At 44.2% G+C, this 18,523-nt stretch overlaps 1 protein-coding gene across 1 annotated transcript; it reads right to left on the bottom strand.

Moving 5' to 3' along the window:
* Positions 1 to 1,087: 1,087 nt before the first annotated feature.
* gfer (growth factor, augmenter of liver regeneration (ERV1 homolog, S. cerevisiae)) lies at positions 1,088 to 16,020 on the bottom strand. The gene is made up of 3 exons (XM_041207117.1): positions 15,833 to 16,020; positions 7,011 to 7,222; positions 1,088 to 5,510 (listed from the first exon to the last, which is right to left on the bottom strand). The coding sequence occupies exons 1-3, from the start codon at positions 15,986 to 15,988 to the stop codon at positions 5,348 to 5,350; spliced, it is 531 nt and encodes a 176-aa protein (XP_041063051.1). The 5' UTR covers positions 15,989 to 16,020; the 3' UTR covers positions 1,088 to 5,347.
* Between the last annotated feature and the right edge of the window lie 2,503 nt (positions 16,021 to 18,523).

Consider the following 18,523-nt stretch of genomic DNA (forward strand, 5'->3'; position numbering starts at 1 on the left):
ATTTTGTAACCGCGCTGCCACTGCCTCTTTAATCCTAATTTTGTTATCAAGTTAACGTGGCATTTTATCAAACAACTTTAGAAAATCCATATCAAATGCACTACTTTCAAGAATAGACTCAACAATATAACTTCCAACATGGCTTCCTCCTTTGTACCTTTAAATCATCACTACAATCCTCTCACATAGTGAATAAATTCTGTTTACCAATCACTGGAAAAAAGTTTCCAATTGATCCACAAATTTTTTTTCCTCAAAGGGAGATTTTTAAAATAAATATCTATTGATTATGAAGACTATTACAAGGAAGGAGTTTTTGATGCTGGTGAGCTCAACTCAAAACATTTTCTTGCCATTGAGGAGGAAGTAAATTCACAGGTTTCAACATATATCAAAATTTCTAACATCGCTGGGTCAAAATCTTGGAACTCCATGCCTAATAGCATTGGGGAAGAACCTTCACCTCACGGACTGTAGTGGTTAACTAGAATTGCAACTCCTTCCACCTAAGCGACAAGATTCAGACATCAAGGACTTCCTGGACAGGACATTTATTCAATGGCTGGAACCAATAAATAATGATAAGCAACAAAATCATGAAACATTCAATGTATTTCTAACATAACTTCTATCTATAACATGGGATATAAATATGAAGAAATATCTTTGTTCATTTTCAAATCTAACAAAAGGCCCAAAATAGACACACAATTGACGACCGACTATGACATGCTCAAAAAGAGGCAAAAATAAACTAGCAATTCTGTCATTATTTTATTGCCTGTCATCCCTGGTCCCTTTTAATTATTTAAATTAGGTCCCCTGTTCATTGGTGGTGGTATGGTGGCTAAGGAAGCATTTGCGTGGATGAAACAAAATTATTACAATAGCTGAATTACGAAGCACATTTCCGTCCATTCATGAAATGGAAATTATTCTGTAGAAAATCAATTTAATCAGCAATACTTCATGAGTGAACAATAGTCTCCATGATAAAATTTCCAACATGGCTTCCCCCCATCAATCCTCTCACTTGTAAATATATTCTGCAATCCGGACACTGAAAAAAAGATTCCAACATAACTTATTTTTTCCATCAAATGGAGATTTTATTTTTAATTATCTTTTACCATGAAGACTGTTACAAGAAAGGAGTTATTAATCTGTTTAAGCGAGCCGTCTCTCACCTTTCTCTAAAGATGAGGAGATGTCAACTCAGAACATTCTCTTGCCATTAATGAGGAAATAAATTCACAGGCTTAGACATATAAAGTTACTGCATAACTGATGGGTCAAAATCTTAGAACTCCGCCAAACAACATTGCGAGCAAGAAGTTACATTTATTATAAAGTCAAATTAATTGACCAGCTTCTAAGATTCAACAAATGTAAAGAGATATGGATGGGATTCTCCTTTCCCTTGGCCAAATAAAGGAAACACCTTATGAATTCTTATCTCATTTTAAGAAGATTTCAGAATTTTATGCCTGAAACGATGACACATGTTTTAGTGGAGTGGCCCATAGATCTGTGCTGGGACCTACCCTCTTCCTGCCTAACCTCACAGTCTCAATCCAAGGCAGGTATACTCACAAAGGATATCGAGCTGGTTTACTGTGAACTCAGTAAGCAGCCAAGATCTTACCAGAAGAACCTGGCAAGATTTGCACATGGTTTGATCAGTGATAAGAAGTGAAAGACAGAAAATTGCAAAAAAAAGCTGATGCACTTTATGAGCCACATAAAATTCACCAAGGGAGAAGTTGCAAGATACCTCCGGAGATTAGTTAACTTATCACTCATCTCATCCAATAGTGCAAGATGAGAATAAACAAAGCAAACAGGATTCTGGGTTATATTGTTGTGTCCTTTCAGTTGAAAGCATGATCAAGCTGCACAGTCAGGCTGCATATGTTTACCATTCTTACTGGCACAACAAAATAGGATGATCCAGAAAAGGGGGAAAAAAACTGATCTTCAAAGTCAGAGGGAAGAGCTGGTGATCTTCAGCTTCAAAAGGAGTTGTCCTTAGGACACCTTAGGAGGTATACAACGTATCCAACAGGGCAGAGCAAATAAACCTAAATAATACCTCTAGATACATTCATGTAATAGAGGACAAGCGGGAGCAGGTATAGGGTTGTGAAAAGAAAACAGGAAAATATACAGAAGATGGTCAACGACTGGTGTTGTGGCATAGATGTTGCGTTATCTAAGAAAGAGCTAATTTGCTGTATTAGAGGGTAGAGGGAGCATTCTAAAAGAGTAAGATCAAATGATAACAGTCCATCTGACCACCCAGTGATTTGAAATTAATAACAGAAGTGTATAAAATTTAAACACAGCATTATTTCAATTACTTATATCCCTAATCAAATTCTCAGAAAAACAGTCTCATGCAGCTTGATTGTAAGTTCTTGTCAGTGGAACAAATAAACTCCGTAATTGTATAAAACAAATGTTTCACTTAAGGCAGATCTTAGAACTGATGCAGCACGAAGAATTGTGGATGTACTGGCTATTGTAGTCTAAGTTTCTCTGGCATCGCATTAGATAGAGTCTGACAGAGTCTTCATTATTGCACATACTCCTGGAGCAAAATGAGTCTCAAAGCCAGCCATTTATGGGTGTCCTGCTCTTGATTATTTCTTTTTTTTACAATATGACAAATCCAGAAGGTGCACAGACAAGGAACCCTTTAGAAAACCCAAACCTCTTTAGATCATAGCCACATAGTACAGTATATTTAAGTATGTACAATCTTGTGTAACATAGTAGTAACAATGTTGATTGCACTAGCAGCTACTTCCACCATTTGGATTTTGTTTTTAATTCTTCAAAATTAGTGCAATAGTAAGGTTTATCTTACCTCCTTAAACATTTAATATTCTCTGAACAAAGTCTTGTAATAACTTCCAGTCATAAGTTACTGATCAAATAGGAATGTACTCCAGAAAATATGCAAAGATGAAAATTATTTTATATTGACGATGTAGTTAAAACAGGATAATGCAGTAGCTGGAACCTATTACAAAACAGTGACAATACTAAGGAGTTCAGGATTCTCAAACCTTTCAGTATTTTAGCTACTCTGAAGGGGCATCTTATCTTCTTGGAGGGTATTGCAGTTGTAAACCTGAATTTGAGAGTTCGGCTCTTCTCTCCTGACCTAAGCAGGATGGTCATGGTGAACACCAATGAACAGAAAGCTCCTATAGTCTGACCACTTGGTTTGAAATCAAGAGGTGTTTTATTTTATTGCATGTCCTTTCAATAGATCAAATTGTAATGGTTATTAAAACTCTCTCATGGTTTAATTCATTCCGTAGAATATTTAAATTTCTTCTATGCCACTATCTCCAATGGCAATCTCATAAGGGGATAGTAGTACAGCCCAGGCCAGATGGTGCTGATCATATATGGCTAACCATACTGTACATTTTACTGTTTGCGCCATTAATGAATTCACAAGAAATGGACAGATTGTAACCTGAACAGTAACCCACTGTACTAACAAACAGCACATTTACATCTCACTATTTGTTTCATGCACTGATTCAGAATGGTGCTCAGCCATCAAATTTAAATAAGGGTAATTGAGCTAATTCATCAAGACACTCTGCACATACCTAGGCTTAGCTCACAGTAAAAGTACTAACCAAACAAAGTAACACAATAATTAAAGCATAAATACCCTTTAAACCTTTTAGTAGTTGAAACACAAAAATATCACATTAACTCTGTTCTCAAATATTACAAAAGGTGTTCAGATCTTTGCATTTCTTAAAAATTGAATTTGAAACTTTATTTCCATCCTGCATCCACAGCTGGATGGTCATAATTGTCTGACAAGAATCAATCAGTCTTTTGTGGGATGACAACCATTGCACTTCCTCCCCGAAATAAACTGAGGAGCTTGGGGACAGATATGAAAAAGGCCATTTAAGGAAATAAATCTTCCATGATGATTGACAACACAGTTATTCAAACTCTGAATGGTTGCAGATACTCTACAACCAGCCCAATTTGGTTGCATTTATACAAATTTAGTGCAATAAACGATTGCAACTTTTTAGAGTTTTAGTTTAGTCCTTCATTTCTTTGTTCAAATTTCATCCCATAATGTTCTCAACGTCTCACAGCTGCTTCCAGAAGCCTTTGGCCGCCAAGATCAGGTGCAGTGTTCAGCTGAGGGCTTCTGGAAGCACAGCCCTGTGACTAAGAACCTTCTACAGTTCCAACACATGGCATATTTTCCATTTATATTCAAGTATCATAATTATTTATAAAAGCTTACAATGTCTTGGCTTTCCTTTCCATTAACAGTTTCTAGACTATTAACATGGGGTTGGTGTGTTGGGTGACACATAGTGCCTGAATTGCACATTTTACATATTGCAGTGGACACGCATATTACAACGTCACAAAAACTGCTATTCAACACCGTGGCCAACTTTTCTAATCGACAACACTGACCCCAATACATAATTCTTTCAGTACCAGACTTGAAAATACATTAGTACAGCTGTAATAGCACTTGTACTAAACATCCTCCTTTGGATACTGTACTAGTTGACGTGGGTGTAATTCATTTTTGTTCGCCAAAGTTTCACTAGTATCATTGCACAGAGCTCAGAATTATTATATCCCCTGCAATTTCATGGATTCACCAATTAATTTGAAATTTTATAAATTCCCTCGGACGGGCATATTGGAAGCTAATTACCCTGTACTCAGTTTCTTGGTTCACAGCCAGGTAAAGGTCTATTGTGATTCTCCTAATAGTGTAGCTCAATGTTAGCCGTTTAATATCAAACTGAAAATAGATGTTTGAAGATATCACCAGCTCATCTTGATGGAGACAGTTTGAAAAACCATTAAAACCTGGCAAAATTTCTCAATTTTTTGCAATGCTGAGGGGGGAACTGGAGAGCCAAAATGTTCACCTCTCCCAAGCAAATTTGTTTTGTGGATTGAAATATAAAATCCCTTTTGCCTCAACCGTCTGTTGTAGCTACACTCACTCAGGAAGAAGCGAGATGTCTCCACACAAACAAATCACTATTCTGAAGCAATTGCACCCCCTAGAGGATAAAGACACAAGAGTAATTGTTTAAAGTGAAATTATTCCATTACCTGTCTCCCATTTTCCCAGGTGAGGGAGCATGTCGAGAGAGAATCTATTTTAATTTAGGAATTGCGAAATGCAAATGTAGAAATGTGCATGAAAATTAAGGTAGCACGTACTGTAGTTTCCAACTAGTCAAAACCAAGTAACAGCACATCGTCAAGGACAGGGAAAAACACCAAATAGATAATTTGAAATAACACATGTGAAGTTTAAAAATCAATCACATGAACCATCCTTCCATCCATCTCTCCATCGTTCATCCACCTTGGAGCAATCGAACTCTGGTTTTCCCACTCGCTTGTTAATGTCATTGTGGAGAAGGCACATCCACAGGGAAAATTTATACCTGTTGCTGGTGTCTGGAGGCATTGTCTTCAGTCTACAAAAGTGAATTAAAAACAGAATTAGCATCAAGAAAGGATTCCAAAGTGAAGTTTTCCCAAATGTTTCGCTAAGCAAAATCTATTTGTTATCTTATTTTGCCTTGACATTGCTACATTGCACAGGGACACATTTCCTGAGCTTGCTGACAGGGCCAGAAAATCACATTGCATTTTCTTCCAGGGGGACAGCATATTCAATCAAGTCGATAATCAAAAAACAAAGCAGTCACGTTGTATCCTGCAACTGCCTCCCTGCTGCCACCTAACTCACAGCCAGCCTCTCTGTCCACTCCCAATTTAACACTAATGCTCAACTCACCAACCCACACACAACCCACAGACATTAACCAGGTGCCTAGCTCTAGCCTGCTCCCTCCATTCACATCCTTTATGCCTCTACCCAAAGATCCATCTCACCCAACACACTACCCACCCCATGTCCTGCTGTTGTTGACATGACCTCAACCTACCTCCCTGACTTGGGGGCTAACTTAAAATTCAGTTCTAGCGTACAGCCTCCAATCGTCAAATGTCATCCAACCAGCTACATCAGATTGAACTCATGGCACAACAACCCCACCGCCCTCAGACCCTTACCTAAGCATCAGTCACCAATTAGGCTTTTTTATTTACTTACTGCACTGCAAGCATTCCATATATTAAACAATTATACATAGTGTGCGACTACACCACACAGGCACAAAATGTCACGGGTTCAAATCACTGCGCGCACCAAACTGGGGTGGCAGCCGCAGCATTTACCAACTGGTTTCAGTGCCATTTCTGCTGCAGGAAAAGAGAAAAGCAGCAGCCAAGGATCTGATTCTTATCGCTACCCAGTGACTTCTGTTCAAGCCTGTGTTGTTATCAGGGAAGGTCAAGAATGAGCTCAGCTATGATGACTCATCCATAAATAAGGGTAGCCACTTGGTATTTTCCAGCAAGGGTTCGCTGCCCTACAGGAAAGAAGGGAATGAGTGAAAACTGGAGTGAAAAAAAAAGGTCACAAAAACTGATATAATGGCCATGGCAATCTTTGTTTTTCCATTTAATAAATTGGATCAGGTTTTAGTAAAGCAAATTTTTGCAAAGTCGTTTAAACGTCCAAACTACAAGGCAGGAGTGTGGGGACAAAATTTTAAAAAAAGCTAAAGTAACCCATTTTAAATTCAGGTCAAAAGATGAGGGGAGGGGAGGGGAGAGGGGATGGGAGGAAAGGCTTCATAAAAGAAAAAAACGTTAAAACTAATAAACAGGACAAGGGAATAAAGTGAATTACAGATAGCAGAACAAAACAGGGATTGTTTCAAGTTACTTCAAATTACTTTGAGCATTTATTTTTGTAGGATCAAAGCTCCAGTACCAGATTTACTTTTGCTGTTCGAGTAGCTTCAATACAATTTTATTCCAGAGAAACAAGGTTGCAACAGTTAGTCAAAGGGTTTTCCCGGTAACCAACTAACAAAATCAAATGCAAATTAGAAGTACACACTGACCTTTCTCTCAAGTCTTCTGCACACTCCTCACAAGGAAAGAATTTTGAAAACAAAGAAATAAACTGCTTCATGTCCTCCTGTTGATTATTGGTCGGCCTGTCTGGGTAATATGCTGCCATCGTATGTAGGAAAGACCAGGTGCTTCTTCCCAGTTCTTCACGGTCTAAAGGGCATTCAACAGGACGCTCTTTATCCAGGTCTTCTGCAACATCCTGTAATTGAACAAGTGTAGGAAATCTAAAAAATTATAAATCTTAAAGTGTTAAATAGAATGAAGCAAACACTTTGTATTTAGACATGAACAATTTCACAATCATTCCTTTGCAGATTATACTCAGCCACTTCAACTTAAAGAAACCCAGCAATAACAAATCCTACCATACCTGTGCTACGACTATTTTTAAGAAGCACCGCACTGTAAATTTGCATTTTTCAAAAGGATATACTGGATTAGGGTCTGTTCAGGGGGTTTGGTTTAAAATTCAAATCAACATTGTTAGTGAATCCAAATGTAAAGGGCTCATATGAGAGAAATTGCACGAGGAAAGGCATCACCACTTTAGGAAGGATGGCACGGCCATCTATAGGGTGTAGAGCAGATTTATCAGAATTGTGTCAGGGATGTGGGACTTCAGTTATGTGGAGAAACTATAGGAACTGGGGATGTTCTCTTTCTTTCATCACAATGGCACTTTCAGCAATACATCGAACCAGATTTAGCATCCTCAATGCCAGCTTACAAAACACTGAAAACCTGACAGCTCAAGAACAGGGGACAGGTGGGAAACCGCCCTGAATAAAAGGCCAATCACCAAGCCACCTTTTCAAGGTGATAAGAGCAAGTTGAATTGTTACTTTGGATTTCAGAAATTTTAGATAGCATTTTGAGATCACCAATTCAGTTTATTTTTCTTGTGAAAGCTGAAACCCATAGACCTCACATATAATACATAAAAAGCAGGTACATAATTTGCTATTCATGTCGACATCAACTTCCTCTATCCTATTCACACTTCTCCTTTGGAGGTAATCCTGCACTGCCTGAACTTTCTGCACTCCTCTGCTGTTATGTCATTGCTTAGTTAATGGGAAGTAAACCTCTTATGTTGATCTTAAAAAAGGTGTGAATTGTCTCAGAACCAACAATTTTATTACTACCAATGATATACTGCAGTTGCTCCTCTTCGTTATTATCTTGGTGACATCATCAGAAAACAGTGTCAATTTTCACCTTTACACTGTTGCCACCTAGCTCTACCTTACGACTGCCTGTCCTGACTCCTCCACTGTCTCTAAATTAGCCTCCATCCAGTACTGGATGAGCATAAATTTCCTCTGATTAATTATTGGGAAGGTCAAAGCCATTGTCTTTGGTGCCTGCTACAAGCTCTGCTCCCTAGTTACAACTCCATTTCTTTCCTTGGCAAGTGTCTGAAGCTGAACCAAACCATGTTGTCATATGTGACCATGAGATGAGCTTCCGACCACATATTTGTACCAATAAGATCGCCTATTTTCACCTCTGTAACATCACCTGATTCCACCCCAGCCTCAGCTCATTCACTGCTGAAACCCTTACCTGTGCCTTTGTTACCTCTAGACTTGACCTTTAACGCCATCCATAAATCTGCTGCCTTACTCGCACCATCCCATTCACCCATCATTACTTACATTAAGCAACCTTGTGATTTTACGATTCTCATCCTTGTTTTCAAATCCTTCCATGGCCTCACCCCTTCCTATCTCCATAACTTCCAAGGCATGCACTCCTCTAATTTGGCCTCTGGAGAATCCTGATTTTAATCGCTCTACCACTGGTGTCCGTTCCTTCAGCTGACAGGACCTAAACTCTTGAATTCCCTGCCTAAACCTGCTCTCTCCTTTAAGACGCTGCTTAAAACCTACATCTCTGACCAAAGTTTTGGTCATCTTCCTTAATATTGCCTTTTGTGGCTCAATGTCACTTTGAAGACCTTGATTAGATCACTCACCAATTGCCTAAACTCAGGGGAATACAAGCCAAGGTTATGCAACCTATCTTCATAATTTAACACTTTCAGCCTGGTATAATTTGGGTCATATTGGACTCAGGTCATATTGGACTCGAAGCATTAACTTTGTTTCTCTCTCCACTGATGCTGCCAGACCTGCTGAGTTTTTCCAGCATTTCCTGTTTTTAAATCATCTGGGTGAATCTGTAATGTACCTGCTAAAGGCCAATATATCTTTGCTAACATTCAGTGCCTAGTAATCTAGATAGTGTCAGTATCTCTTGATAGAAAAAATAGCCTTTCATAGACAAAGTTGGTGACTCTGAAATTATCTTCCGGTAGTTGGGTAGTGAATAAGACTAATCAGATAGTTCTTTTAAAGCCCAGCATAGACATAAGGAGTTAAACATCCTTTTGGCGTGCAGTAAGATTTTCGAATTTGTCCACAGCCGCTCCAATTCTGGTGCATAATAAATGTCTACTTAACATGACTGCAGAAGATATCTGGCCTAGTTTAAAACAATTCTGGTGTACAAGATGTAATTATAATAGATAATGGATACTGGGAACGAAATTATAATTTAATATGTAAGAACGGGAAAGGTGGAAACTGGAGGCAAGGCTGATGAAATTTTCTAGCTCAGGGCAAGAGAGGAAATGGTATCGATACCAGTCATCAACATGCTGGAAAAAGATGTGGTGAGGAGCCCCGTTTACGACTGGAACAAAGAATCTTCCATATATCCCACAAAAAGACAGGCATAGCTAGGACCCTAGGAGTTCTCACAGCAATGCTTTTTATTTCAAGGAAGTGAGTGAAGTTAAAAGACAAGTTGTTCAATGACAGAATGAGTTCGGCCAGGTAGAGGAGCATGGTCATGGATGGGGAACTAGCTGAGCTTCCATTCAAGGAAGAAGCGGACACCTCTCCAACTGCCCTAGTGGGAGATGGAAGTGCAAGAGATTGAAAAGGAGATAGTTCAGGCCAGGAAACTGTTAGAGTGACAGAGGACATTGGAAGGGAGGCTGGACGTGGGCCGGAAGAGGTGGGACGTGGGCGAGAAGAGACTGGACGCAGGGAGAAAAGAATTGAGTTGAGATAGGAAGAAATAGGTTCTGTGAGGCAAGAACTGGCTGAAACAATAGGTTCACCAGGACCTGTTTGTGGATCTTGGGAAGGATGTAGAAATGAGCTATTTGAGGTTAGGGGCCATGAATTTGAGGGACATGGAAGGAAGATTTTCGGAGGAAATGACATCAGTGACTCTTGGAAACATTGGCTTCACGTTCAGTGGTGGGGTTATGGTCCAGAGAGAGATAGAAGAAACATCGAAGAGTTGGCTTTCAGCCTCGGCTAGGTAGAGGTCAGTTTGCCAGACGACAATAGCACCGCCCTCGTCAGCAGATTTAATGACAGTGACAGGATTGGACCCAAGACAATGGAGCGTTGCAAATTCAGAGGTAGATAGGTATAATGAATTTGATGTACCAGACAGGTTTCCTACTTGAAACAGATAACTTTATTACAGAACTCTTTTAGAAGCTACATCCTCAAACCAGGTCCATAACTAGAAAGCTCCGGCCCCAGGATTAACCACACTTAGGGCTCATTCATCAGAACAATCATGTGACCCCTTAAAGGCAGCAGGGAAGGTTATACCTTCAATCACTACCTTTCCTCCCCCTTTAGTTTTCTACATTTCCTAGTTATAAAGAATATCTTAAACCACAACAAATACATACATACACAGGTCACATGATTAAAAATTAAGCGCGGAATTTTCTGTGCCGCTGGTAGCAGGAGTGATAGGTGGCGTGCGCGGACAATATGGCGCGATCGGTTTCACAACAGCAGGAAGGCAGGTTGCGATCTTCCGCTCAGGCCGCATTTCCTGCCAACGGTCGTCAGGGAGCTCATTGTAATGCGTCAGTATATCACTATAACTCCATCCAGTCAGGCTCTTGGACCCCCGCTGGGTCGTCCGTCCACGTTGACGGGAAAGCGCGTCGACATATTTCACAACGACAAACAGTCGATGTACACTTGGTGGCCTTCAATTCGGGGGAACTGAGGTGTGTGAATAGTATCGTTTTCCACAGCTCGCCAGGGTTGCCTGTTGCTTTGCAGGTTTCAGGGGCACCGTGTTGTTGGGGGTGGGGGGTGGGGGGGTGCTGCCTGAGAGAAGTGCCATCCTGCCTTGGAGGAGCCTGTTTTCGTGGGGGGGAGTGTCCGGAGGCAACTGTTGTCGGGGAGAGTGTCCAGGGCAACTGCTACCCAATCTCGGAGGCAACTGTTGCTGTTGTCGGGGCAGCAAATGCTGCCCTGGCATTGCATCCCACGCAGAAGAGATCGAGGTGGGGGGCAGGGTAGGCGAGAGGAGTGGCCACATAGTAAGGACACCTGTATAACCTGACCATTCCTTTGCAACTGAGACAGTTCAGGAGCAGCCACAGTGATATGATTGGGGTCAGGCTCCTAGCCTGCCCACCCATGCAAGCAACGTGGAGGCACCAAAAGGCCACCAAGCGCACCTTACCTCCCCTCCTCCTGACACAGACTGCGAGTCCACTTTACTGGATTGCGGAGCAGTTGGATTGCACACGTCATATAATCTCCTCGACAATGCTGACCATGTAGCAGTCACTGCTGGAGGCGCTCACAGCCCCTTGTAATCTCAGCAACCCGGTCAGGAGCTGTCTCCCCCACGTTGCAGGCTGACAGGACAGCCATGCAGTGCACTCATCAGTGGCCATCCGAGATGTGGACAGCACTCTCCGGGAAGTGTTAAGGGACCGTCACACACGTGTCTCTCTCTTTCATGCCGCAGGAGGACTACAATCCGGAGCACGGACCCTGGTGACCTAGCTGAATGCCTGAGGGCCTACAGAGAGCAAAGGCGACGGAGGAGGGAGTGACTGAGGTGCCTGGCTGCGCAAAGGCAGGAGTAGCAGCTTCAGGGAGAAGGGGCTGCTGGGGCTCCCATACACATTGCCCAGGGGCGATAGCAAGCTGTGGCTGGTAGGTGCCTAGCGACGCCCAATGTCTATAGATGCCGCCTCACATTTCTGCAGGTGACTGAGAACCAGTGTTGCCGACGACTGTGCATGCCTAGGGACCTGGTCGCTCACATCTGCGACTTACTGCAGGACTTGGCGCCAAGGGGACATGGAGGGCATCCACTGCCAGTGGCTGTGAAAGTGACCGCAGCGCTCAATTTCTACACCAGTGGCTCCTTTCAGGGCTCCACAGGTGACCTCTGTGGGATATCACAAGCCTCCGCCCACAAATATATCCATGAAGTCACAGATGACATCTTTGTGAGGGTACATAACTTTGTGCATTTCACCCGGAACCAGGACAGCCAGAATGCAAGGGCCATTGGATTTGTCCAGATCTCAGGTTTCCCACAGGTGCAGGGTGCGACTGACTGCACCCATGTGGCGTTCAGGTCTCCATCGCTGCACACAATGGACTACATCAACCGCAAGGGATTCCAGTCACTGAATGTGCAACTGGTATGCGACCTCCATCCTGCATCCTGCAGGTGTGCGCAGTTTCCAGGGAGTGTACACGACGCCTACATCCTCAGTCGGTCACAGATCCCTGGAGTCTTCCAGGGTCCACAGAAGCTGCAGGGATGGCTCCTCAGGGACAAGGGCTACCCGCAGATGACACGCATGCAGTGGCCTCAGGCTGCAGCAGAGCAACAGTATAATGAGGCTCATGCTGCAGCTCGCAATTTGGTGGAGCAGACCACCGGAATGCTGAAGATGAGGTTCTGGTGTCTAGATCTGTCTGGTGGAGCCCTGCAATACAGTCTGCAGAGGGTATTGGTTCAGTTTTACTGCTCTGACATTGTATAGGGAATAAATATCAGCATCAGCAGCTTCTGGTTCTGTTATATTATGCACTTCAATCATCTTGGTCTGCTGTCTGATGGGCTGTCTCAATTTCGCCCTGCATTGCTTTATTACATGCCCTTTTTTGTGGCAGTAAAGGCATTCTCCCTCCTTGAATCAGCAGGTTTCAGGTACTTGGTTACCTCTACATCCGTAACAGATTGGTCTCTGAATCGCTGCTGAAATGCTTCCACTAGGCCTTTACATTTTTCGAGCAGCAGAGACTGTCTCCTGCTTCGCTGCTGTCTCTCTGGTTTTTGTGTGTGCCATGGCCGGCAGTAGGTTCCTGCCCCAACTGAAGAACGGCGCCATGTTGTACGCCATAAAGCCTGCAAGTCCCTCGTAGCACTTTCCATGGCTAGCGTTACTACCAAAACACGCTTCAAATCGATGTTAACTTCTGCAAGTAAATGAAGCTGAATGGCGTTGTCGTGAATGCCACAAACTAACCGGTCCAGCAACGTCATTAAGCGTGTCTCCAAAGTCGCAGTGCTCAGGCAACTGGTTCAACTTCGCTATATAAGTTGTAACGGACTCTCCCAGGGCCCTTAGTCTGGAATCAAACTTAAACCTCCGCATTATTAGTGACGGCTTCAGCTGAAAATGTGTCATCGCAAGGTCTACCAATTTGGTAAAAGGTTTAGAATTGGGCTCATTGGGGCTGTCAGACTGCAGATGAGGTTACATGTCTTGCTACCCCAGACACTGAAAAGAATTGCTTTCTGCTTCTCCTCTGCTGTTATTTCATTCGCCACGAAATAAAAACCTAGGCACTCTGTGTACTGGCTCCAGTCTTCCAAGGATGCATTATAAAGGTCGATTCTGCCAAAGAGTGGCACGACTGGTGAGTAAACTTTTCTTTCTTTCCTTAAGAACTGATGTACTCACAAGGTGAGGTGCAGCGTCAGAGCTATTTGACCCTTGCCATCAAATGTAATGAACTTGATATACCGGACAGGTTTCTTATTTGAAACAGATAACATTATTACAGAGCTTGTTTAGAAACTACATGCTTGAACCACGTTCATGACTAGAAAGCTCCATCCCCAGGATTACCCACACTAAGGGCTCATTCAACAAAACAATCACATGATCCCTAAAGAGAGCAGGAAAGGTTATACCAACAATCACTACAATAGGTGAGAGTGAGTGAGAGGAGCAGAGAAATTGAGACAGTGTCATGCCAGCTGTTCTCAGTGGTAGGATCTAGACAGAGTAAGAGGCTAGATGGAAGGATCCAGGTAGAATGAGAATTTTGAAGACTCCTGGCTGAAGAAGTATGCATGGATGTGACAAGTGATGGAAGAAGAGGTTAGCATCATGCCACGTTTAAAATTCATTGAAGCGGGGGCATAAAAGGATAAAGCTGAGGCCTTTGCTTAGGACAGGTTGTCAGGATAAGAGACGAATGTGATCAGAGGAAAGGGATGCAGGAGGAGGATCTGAAATGGCGTCAATATCCATAACTTGTAACCTCAAAGGGAAAAAAGCTGTTTGTTAAAGCATCAGGTAAATCAAAGAATGAAATGGAGCTGTGGACCAGGTAGCTTTGAGATAGAGTGAGTCAGTGCTGCTGGAATGAGAGATGGGGAGTGAATGTGTGACAGTGCATGGCATTGGATCCGGGATGTGGTAAGAGTGGTGCTTTGCGGGTCACTGAACATCATGGCGATATTTGTAATTATAGGTGGATACGAAAAGAGAGACATCAAGGAAGGCAGAAGTGGCAGCTTTAATAGAAAAATGACAGAATTAGGAAACCAGATCCTGTCCAAATTACTGGAATTCTATTGAACTAGTGATCTTTAACCAAATGCCATTGCTCTGATCAGCTGACCTGTCCTTTGCGCCCCCCCCACCAACCGCAACACCTCCCCTTCCCCCACACCCTCCTCCTCCCCACCAACCCCTCCCCCACACCCTCCTCCTCCCCCTATCCCCTCCCCATACCCACCTCCCACTCAACCTCCTCCTCCCCCTCAACCTTTCCCCCCACATGCTCCTCCTCCCCTCAACCCCTCCCCCATACCCTCCTCCTCCCCTCAACCCCTCCCCCACACCCACCTCCTCCCCTCAACCATTCCTTCTCCCTCCCCCACACCCTCCTCCCCTCAATCCCTCCCCACACCATCCTCCTCCCCTCAACCCCTCCCTCACACCCACCTCCTCCCCCTCAACCTTTCCTTCTCCCTCCCCCACACCACCTCCTCCCCTCAAACTCTCCCCCACATGCTCCTCCTCCCCTCAACCCCTCCTCCACACCCTCCTCCCCCATACTCCCCTCCTCCCCTCCCCCACACCCTCCTCCTCCCTCAACCCCTCCCCCACAACCTTTCCTTCTCCCTCCCCCACACCCTCCTCCCCCTCAATCCCTCCCCCACACCATCCTCCTCCCCTCAACCTTTCCCTCACACCCACCTCCTCTCCCGCAACCTTTCCTACTCCCTCCCCGACACCATCCTCCTCCCCTCAACCCCTCCCTCACACCCACCTCCTCCCCCTCAACCTTTCCTTCTCCCTCCCCCACACCATCCTCCTCCCCTCAACCCCTCCCTCACACCCACCTCCTCCCCTCAAACTTTCCTTCTCCCTCCCCCACACCGTCCTCCCCCTCAATCCCTCCCCCACACCCTCCTCCTCTCCCTCAACCCCACCCTCACATGCTCCTCTCCCTCAACCCCACCCTCACACCCTCCTCCTCTCCCTCAACCCCTCCCCCACACCCTCCTCCTTCCCCTCATCCCCTCAACCCCTCCTCCACACCCTCCTCCTCTCCCTCACACCCTCTACATCAACCCCTCCCCCACAACCTTCCTCCTCTACCTCAACCCCTCCCCCACTCCCTCCTCCAATCTTCTACCACCAACTAACTCCCCCAATCCGCCAACAAACCCCCCTTCTCTCCGGCGGCCGCTCCTCCTCCTCTCTTACCGCAGACACCACCTTCTTCTGTTCGCGAATCCACGTCTTGAAGTCTACACAGGCCCGGCACGGTCTCTTCAGCTTCTCTCCTCCGCCCCCCGGATCGCCGCCATTTCCCGCGGGAAACGGGAACCCGCCCAACGGTCCCGGTCTGGGCGCCGCCATCTTGGACCGCGCGGAATTCTGGGAGCAACAGGATCCACTCCTCACATTCACCAATCACAATGCAGGATCCTCATATTAACCAATCAATTTACAAGATCCTCACACTAATCATAACATTGCAGGAACAATGCCACACACCCACCAATTGCAGTGCAGGGACAATTTACACTAACCAATCACATTGCAGGATCCACTCACATTCACCAACCACAAGGCGGGGCAGCTCCTCACATTTACCAATCACAGTGCAATATCGACTCCTTGCACTCACCAATCACAATGAAGATCCACTCCTCACAACATCCAATTGCTTTACAGAATCCACTCCTCACATTCACCAATCACACATCAGAATCCAATCCTCACAATCAGAGTGCAGGATCCACTATACTCACTCCCCAATCCCAGTACAGGATCCTCTAGTCACATTCGCCAAATCCATTACAGGATCCATTCCTCTCACTTACTAATCACAGTACAAGATCACTTCTCACACTCACCAGTCCCGCTGAAGGATCCACCACTTACATTGACCAATCTCATTGTAGGATCCATTCCTCTTACTCACCACTGGCAGTGCAGGATTCACTCCTCACACTCACCAACCTAATTCAGAATCCAATCCGCTCACTCCACAATTCCAGTGCAGGATCCAGTCTTCACACCCACTAATGATAGTATAGAATCCACTCCTCATGACCACGAGTCCCAGTTTAGGATCCACTCCACTAACTCCACAATCCAGGTGCAGGGTCCTCTCTTCACATCCACCAATTACAGTTCAGCGTCCACTCCTCACACATCCCCATCCTGGTACAGGATCCACTCCTTACACTCCCCAACCCTGGTGCAGTATCCATTCCTCACACATCCCAGTCTTGCTGCAGGATCCATTCCTCACACTCTCCAATGCTAGTGCAGGATCCACTCCTCACACTCCCTAATTGGCATGCAGGATCCTCATCTCACACTCACCAATCCCGGTGTAGGATCCACTCATCACACTCAGTAGGACTCCCTGTAACCACAGGCTTGAAACACGGATCCACTTCTCACATAATATCAATTATTCTCCACTTTACATGCAGCGGGATTTCCCTTTGTTCCAAACTGGGATTTCCACCCCCACTGAGCCTCCACCACTGCCCCCCACACCCCACCCCACGCCCTGGGTTTAAGATTTTATAACTGAATTGTCAGACTTGTACTATTTCTGAGAATACAATTTCACTGACAGGTTGGTTAATTATGGAAAATACCAACAATTCTTCCATTTTTCATCACTGTTTACATGTTTAGAAAATTATTTTAGTTGTGATATTATAATACATTAATTTTAATTTAGAAGATAAACTACAAGGTTGGAACAAAGCATCACAGCCAAACAAATAATGTATACAAGCTGAAAGCATGTTTTAGGTTGTTTCATTGAAAGAATAGAAAGGTTTGAATGTATACAGCGCTTTTCACAACCACATGACGTCCAAAGGCACTTTACAGTCAATTAAATACTTTTGAAATGTAGCCATTGTTGGAATGTAGGGAACATGACAGCCAATTTGTGCACAGCAAGCTCCCACAAACAGCATCGACCTGGTAATTTGTTTTTATTGATGGTGATTGAGGGATAAATATTGGCCGGGACACATGGATAACATCCTTGATCTTTGTAACAGTGCCACAGGATCTTTTACGTCCACCTGGGCAGGCACTTAGGGCCTAACATCTCATCTGAAAGACGATACCTCCAACAGCGCTGCACTCCTTCAGTACTGCACTGGAGTGTCAGCCTTGATTTTTGTGCTCAAACCCTGGAGTGGGCCTTGAACCTGGAACCTTGCAGAGGTGAGAGTGCCACCCATTGAGTCACAGCTGACACTATAGACATCAATGTTGAGCTAATTGCCTTGCCTGCACTAGCCCTCAGATAAGACCAGGATGGAGAATGGGCAATTGAAGCAGCCTTCAGGAGGAAGGAGTAGCATTATATTTTTTCATAAATGCTGCAAGATCCAAAAGGACCAACTGGGATACCTGAAAGAAGGGACCAACAAAACTGACGGGGCTAATGGCCATGCAGATTGGACTTAGGCAGTTGAACTGCTAAATTTGGTATGCTTTGCACTTATTTTTAATTTTGGGAAACAGATGCAATGCAATGCAATGCATAGCAGTTTTTATCTCCGAATGGAGGTTGTGGAATAGTGGTATTGTCACTGGATTGTATTCCAGAGACCCAGGGTAATCCTCTGTGGACCTGGGTTCAGTGAAATTTGAATCCAATAAAAATCTGAAATTAAAAGTTCAATGATGACAATGGGCAGAATCTTCAACTTGGAGAGTGGGCGTAGAGCCCGCTTGTCGAGGTGTAAAATGATGCGGGGTGACCTCAGGTGTGTGCCCAACGTCATTGCGCGTCATTTAGATTTTCAGTTCGGCGGGCACGCAGCCGACTCGGCTGCGTGCCCGCCGAGCTGTCAAAGGCCTGTTAAGGCCTGTTAAAAAGCAATTAAGTCAGTCAGCTGAGCTGCCCGT

This window comes from Carcharodon carcharias, chromosome 15, assembly GCF_017639515.1.
Source record: "Carcharodon carcharias isolate sCarCar2 chromosome 15, sCarCar2.pri, whole genome shotgun sequence".
Taxonomy (NCBI): domain Eukaryota; kingdom Metazoa; phylum Chordata; class Chondrichthyes; order Lamniformes; family Lamnidae; genus Carcharodon; species Carcharodon carcharias.

Bases quoted from the DNA above. Each gene is read 5' to 3' on its own strand.
- gfer (XM_041207117.1), bottom strand. From the start codon at position 15,988: ATGGCGGCGCCCAGACCGGGACCGTTGGGCGGGTTCCCGTTTCCCGCG. The intron at 7,223-15,832 runs GTAAGAGAGGAG...GTTCAATTACAG, and splicing joins AGAAGAAGGTGGTGTCTGCG to GATGTTGCAGAAGACCTGGA. The intron at 5,511-7,010 runs GTCAGTGTGTAC...TCACTTTTGTAG, and splicing joins GCAGAAGACTTGAGAGAAAG to ACTGAAGACAATGCCTCCAG.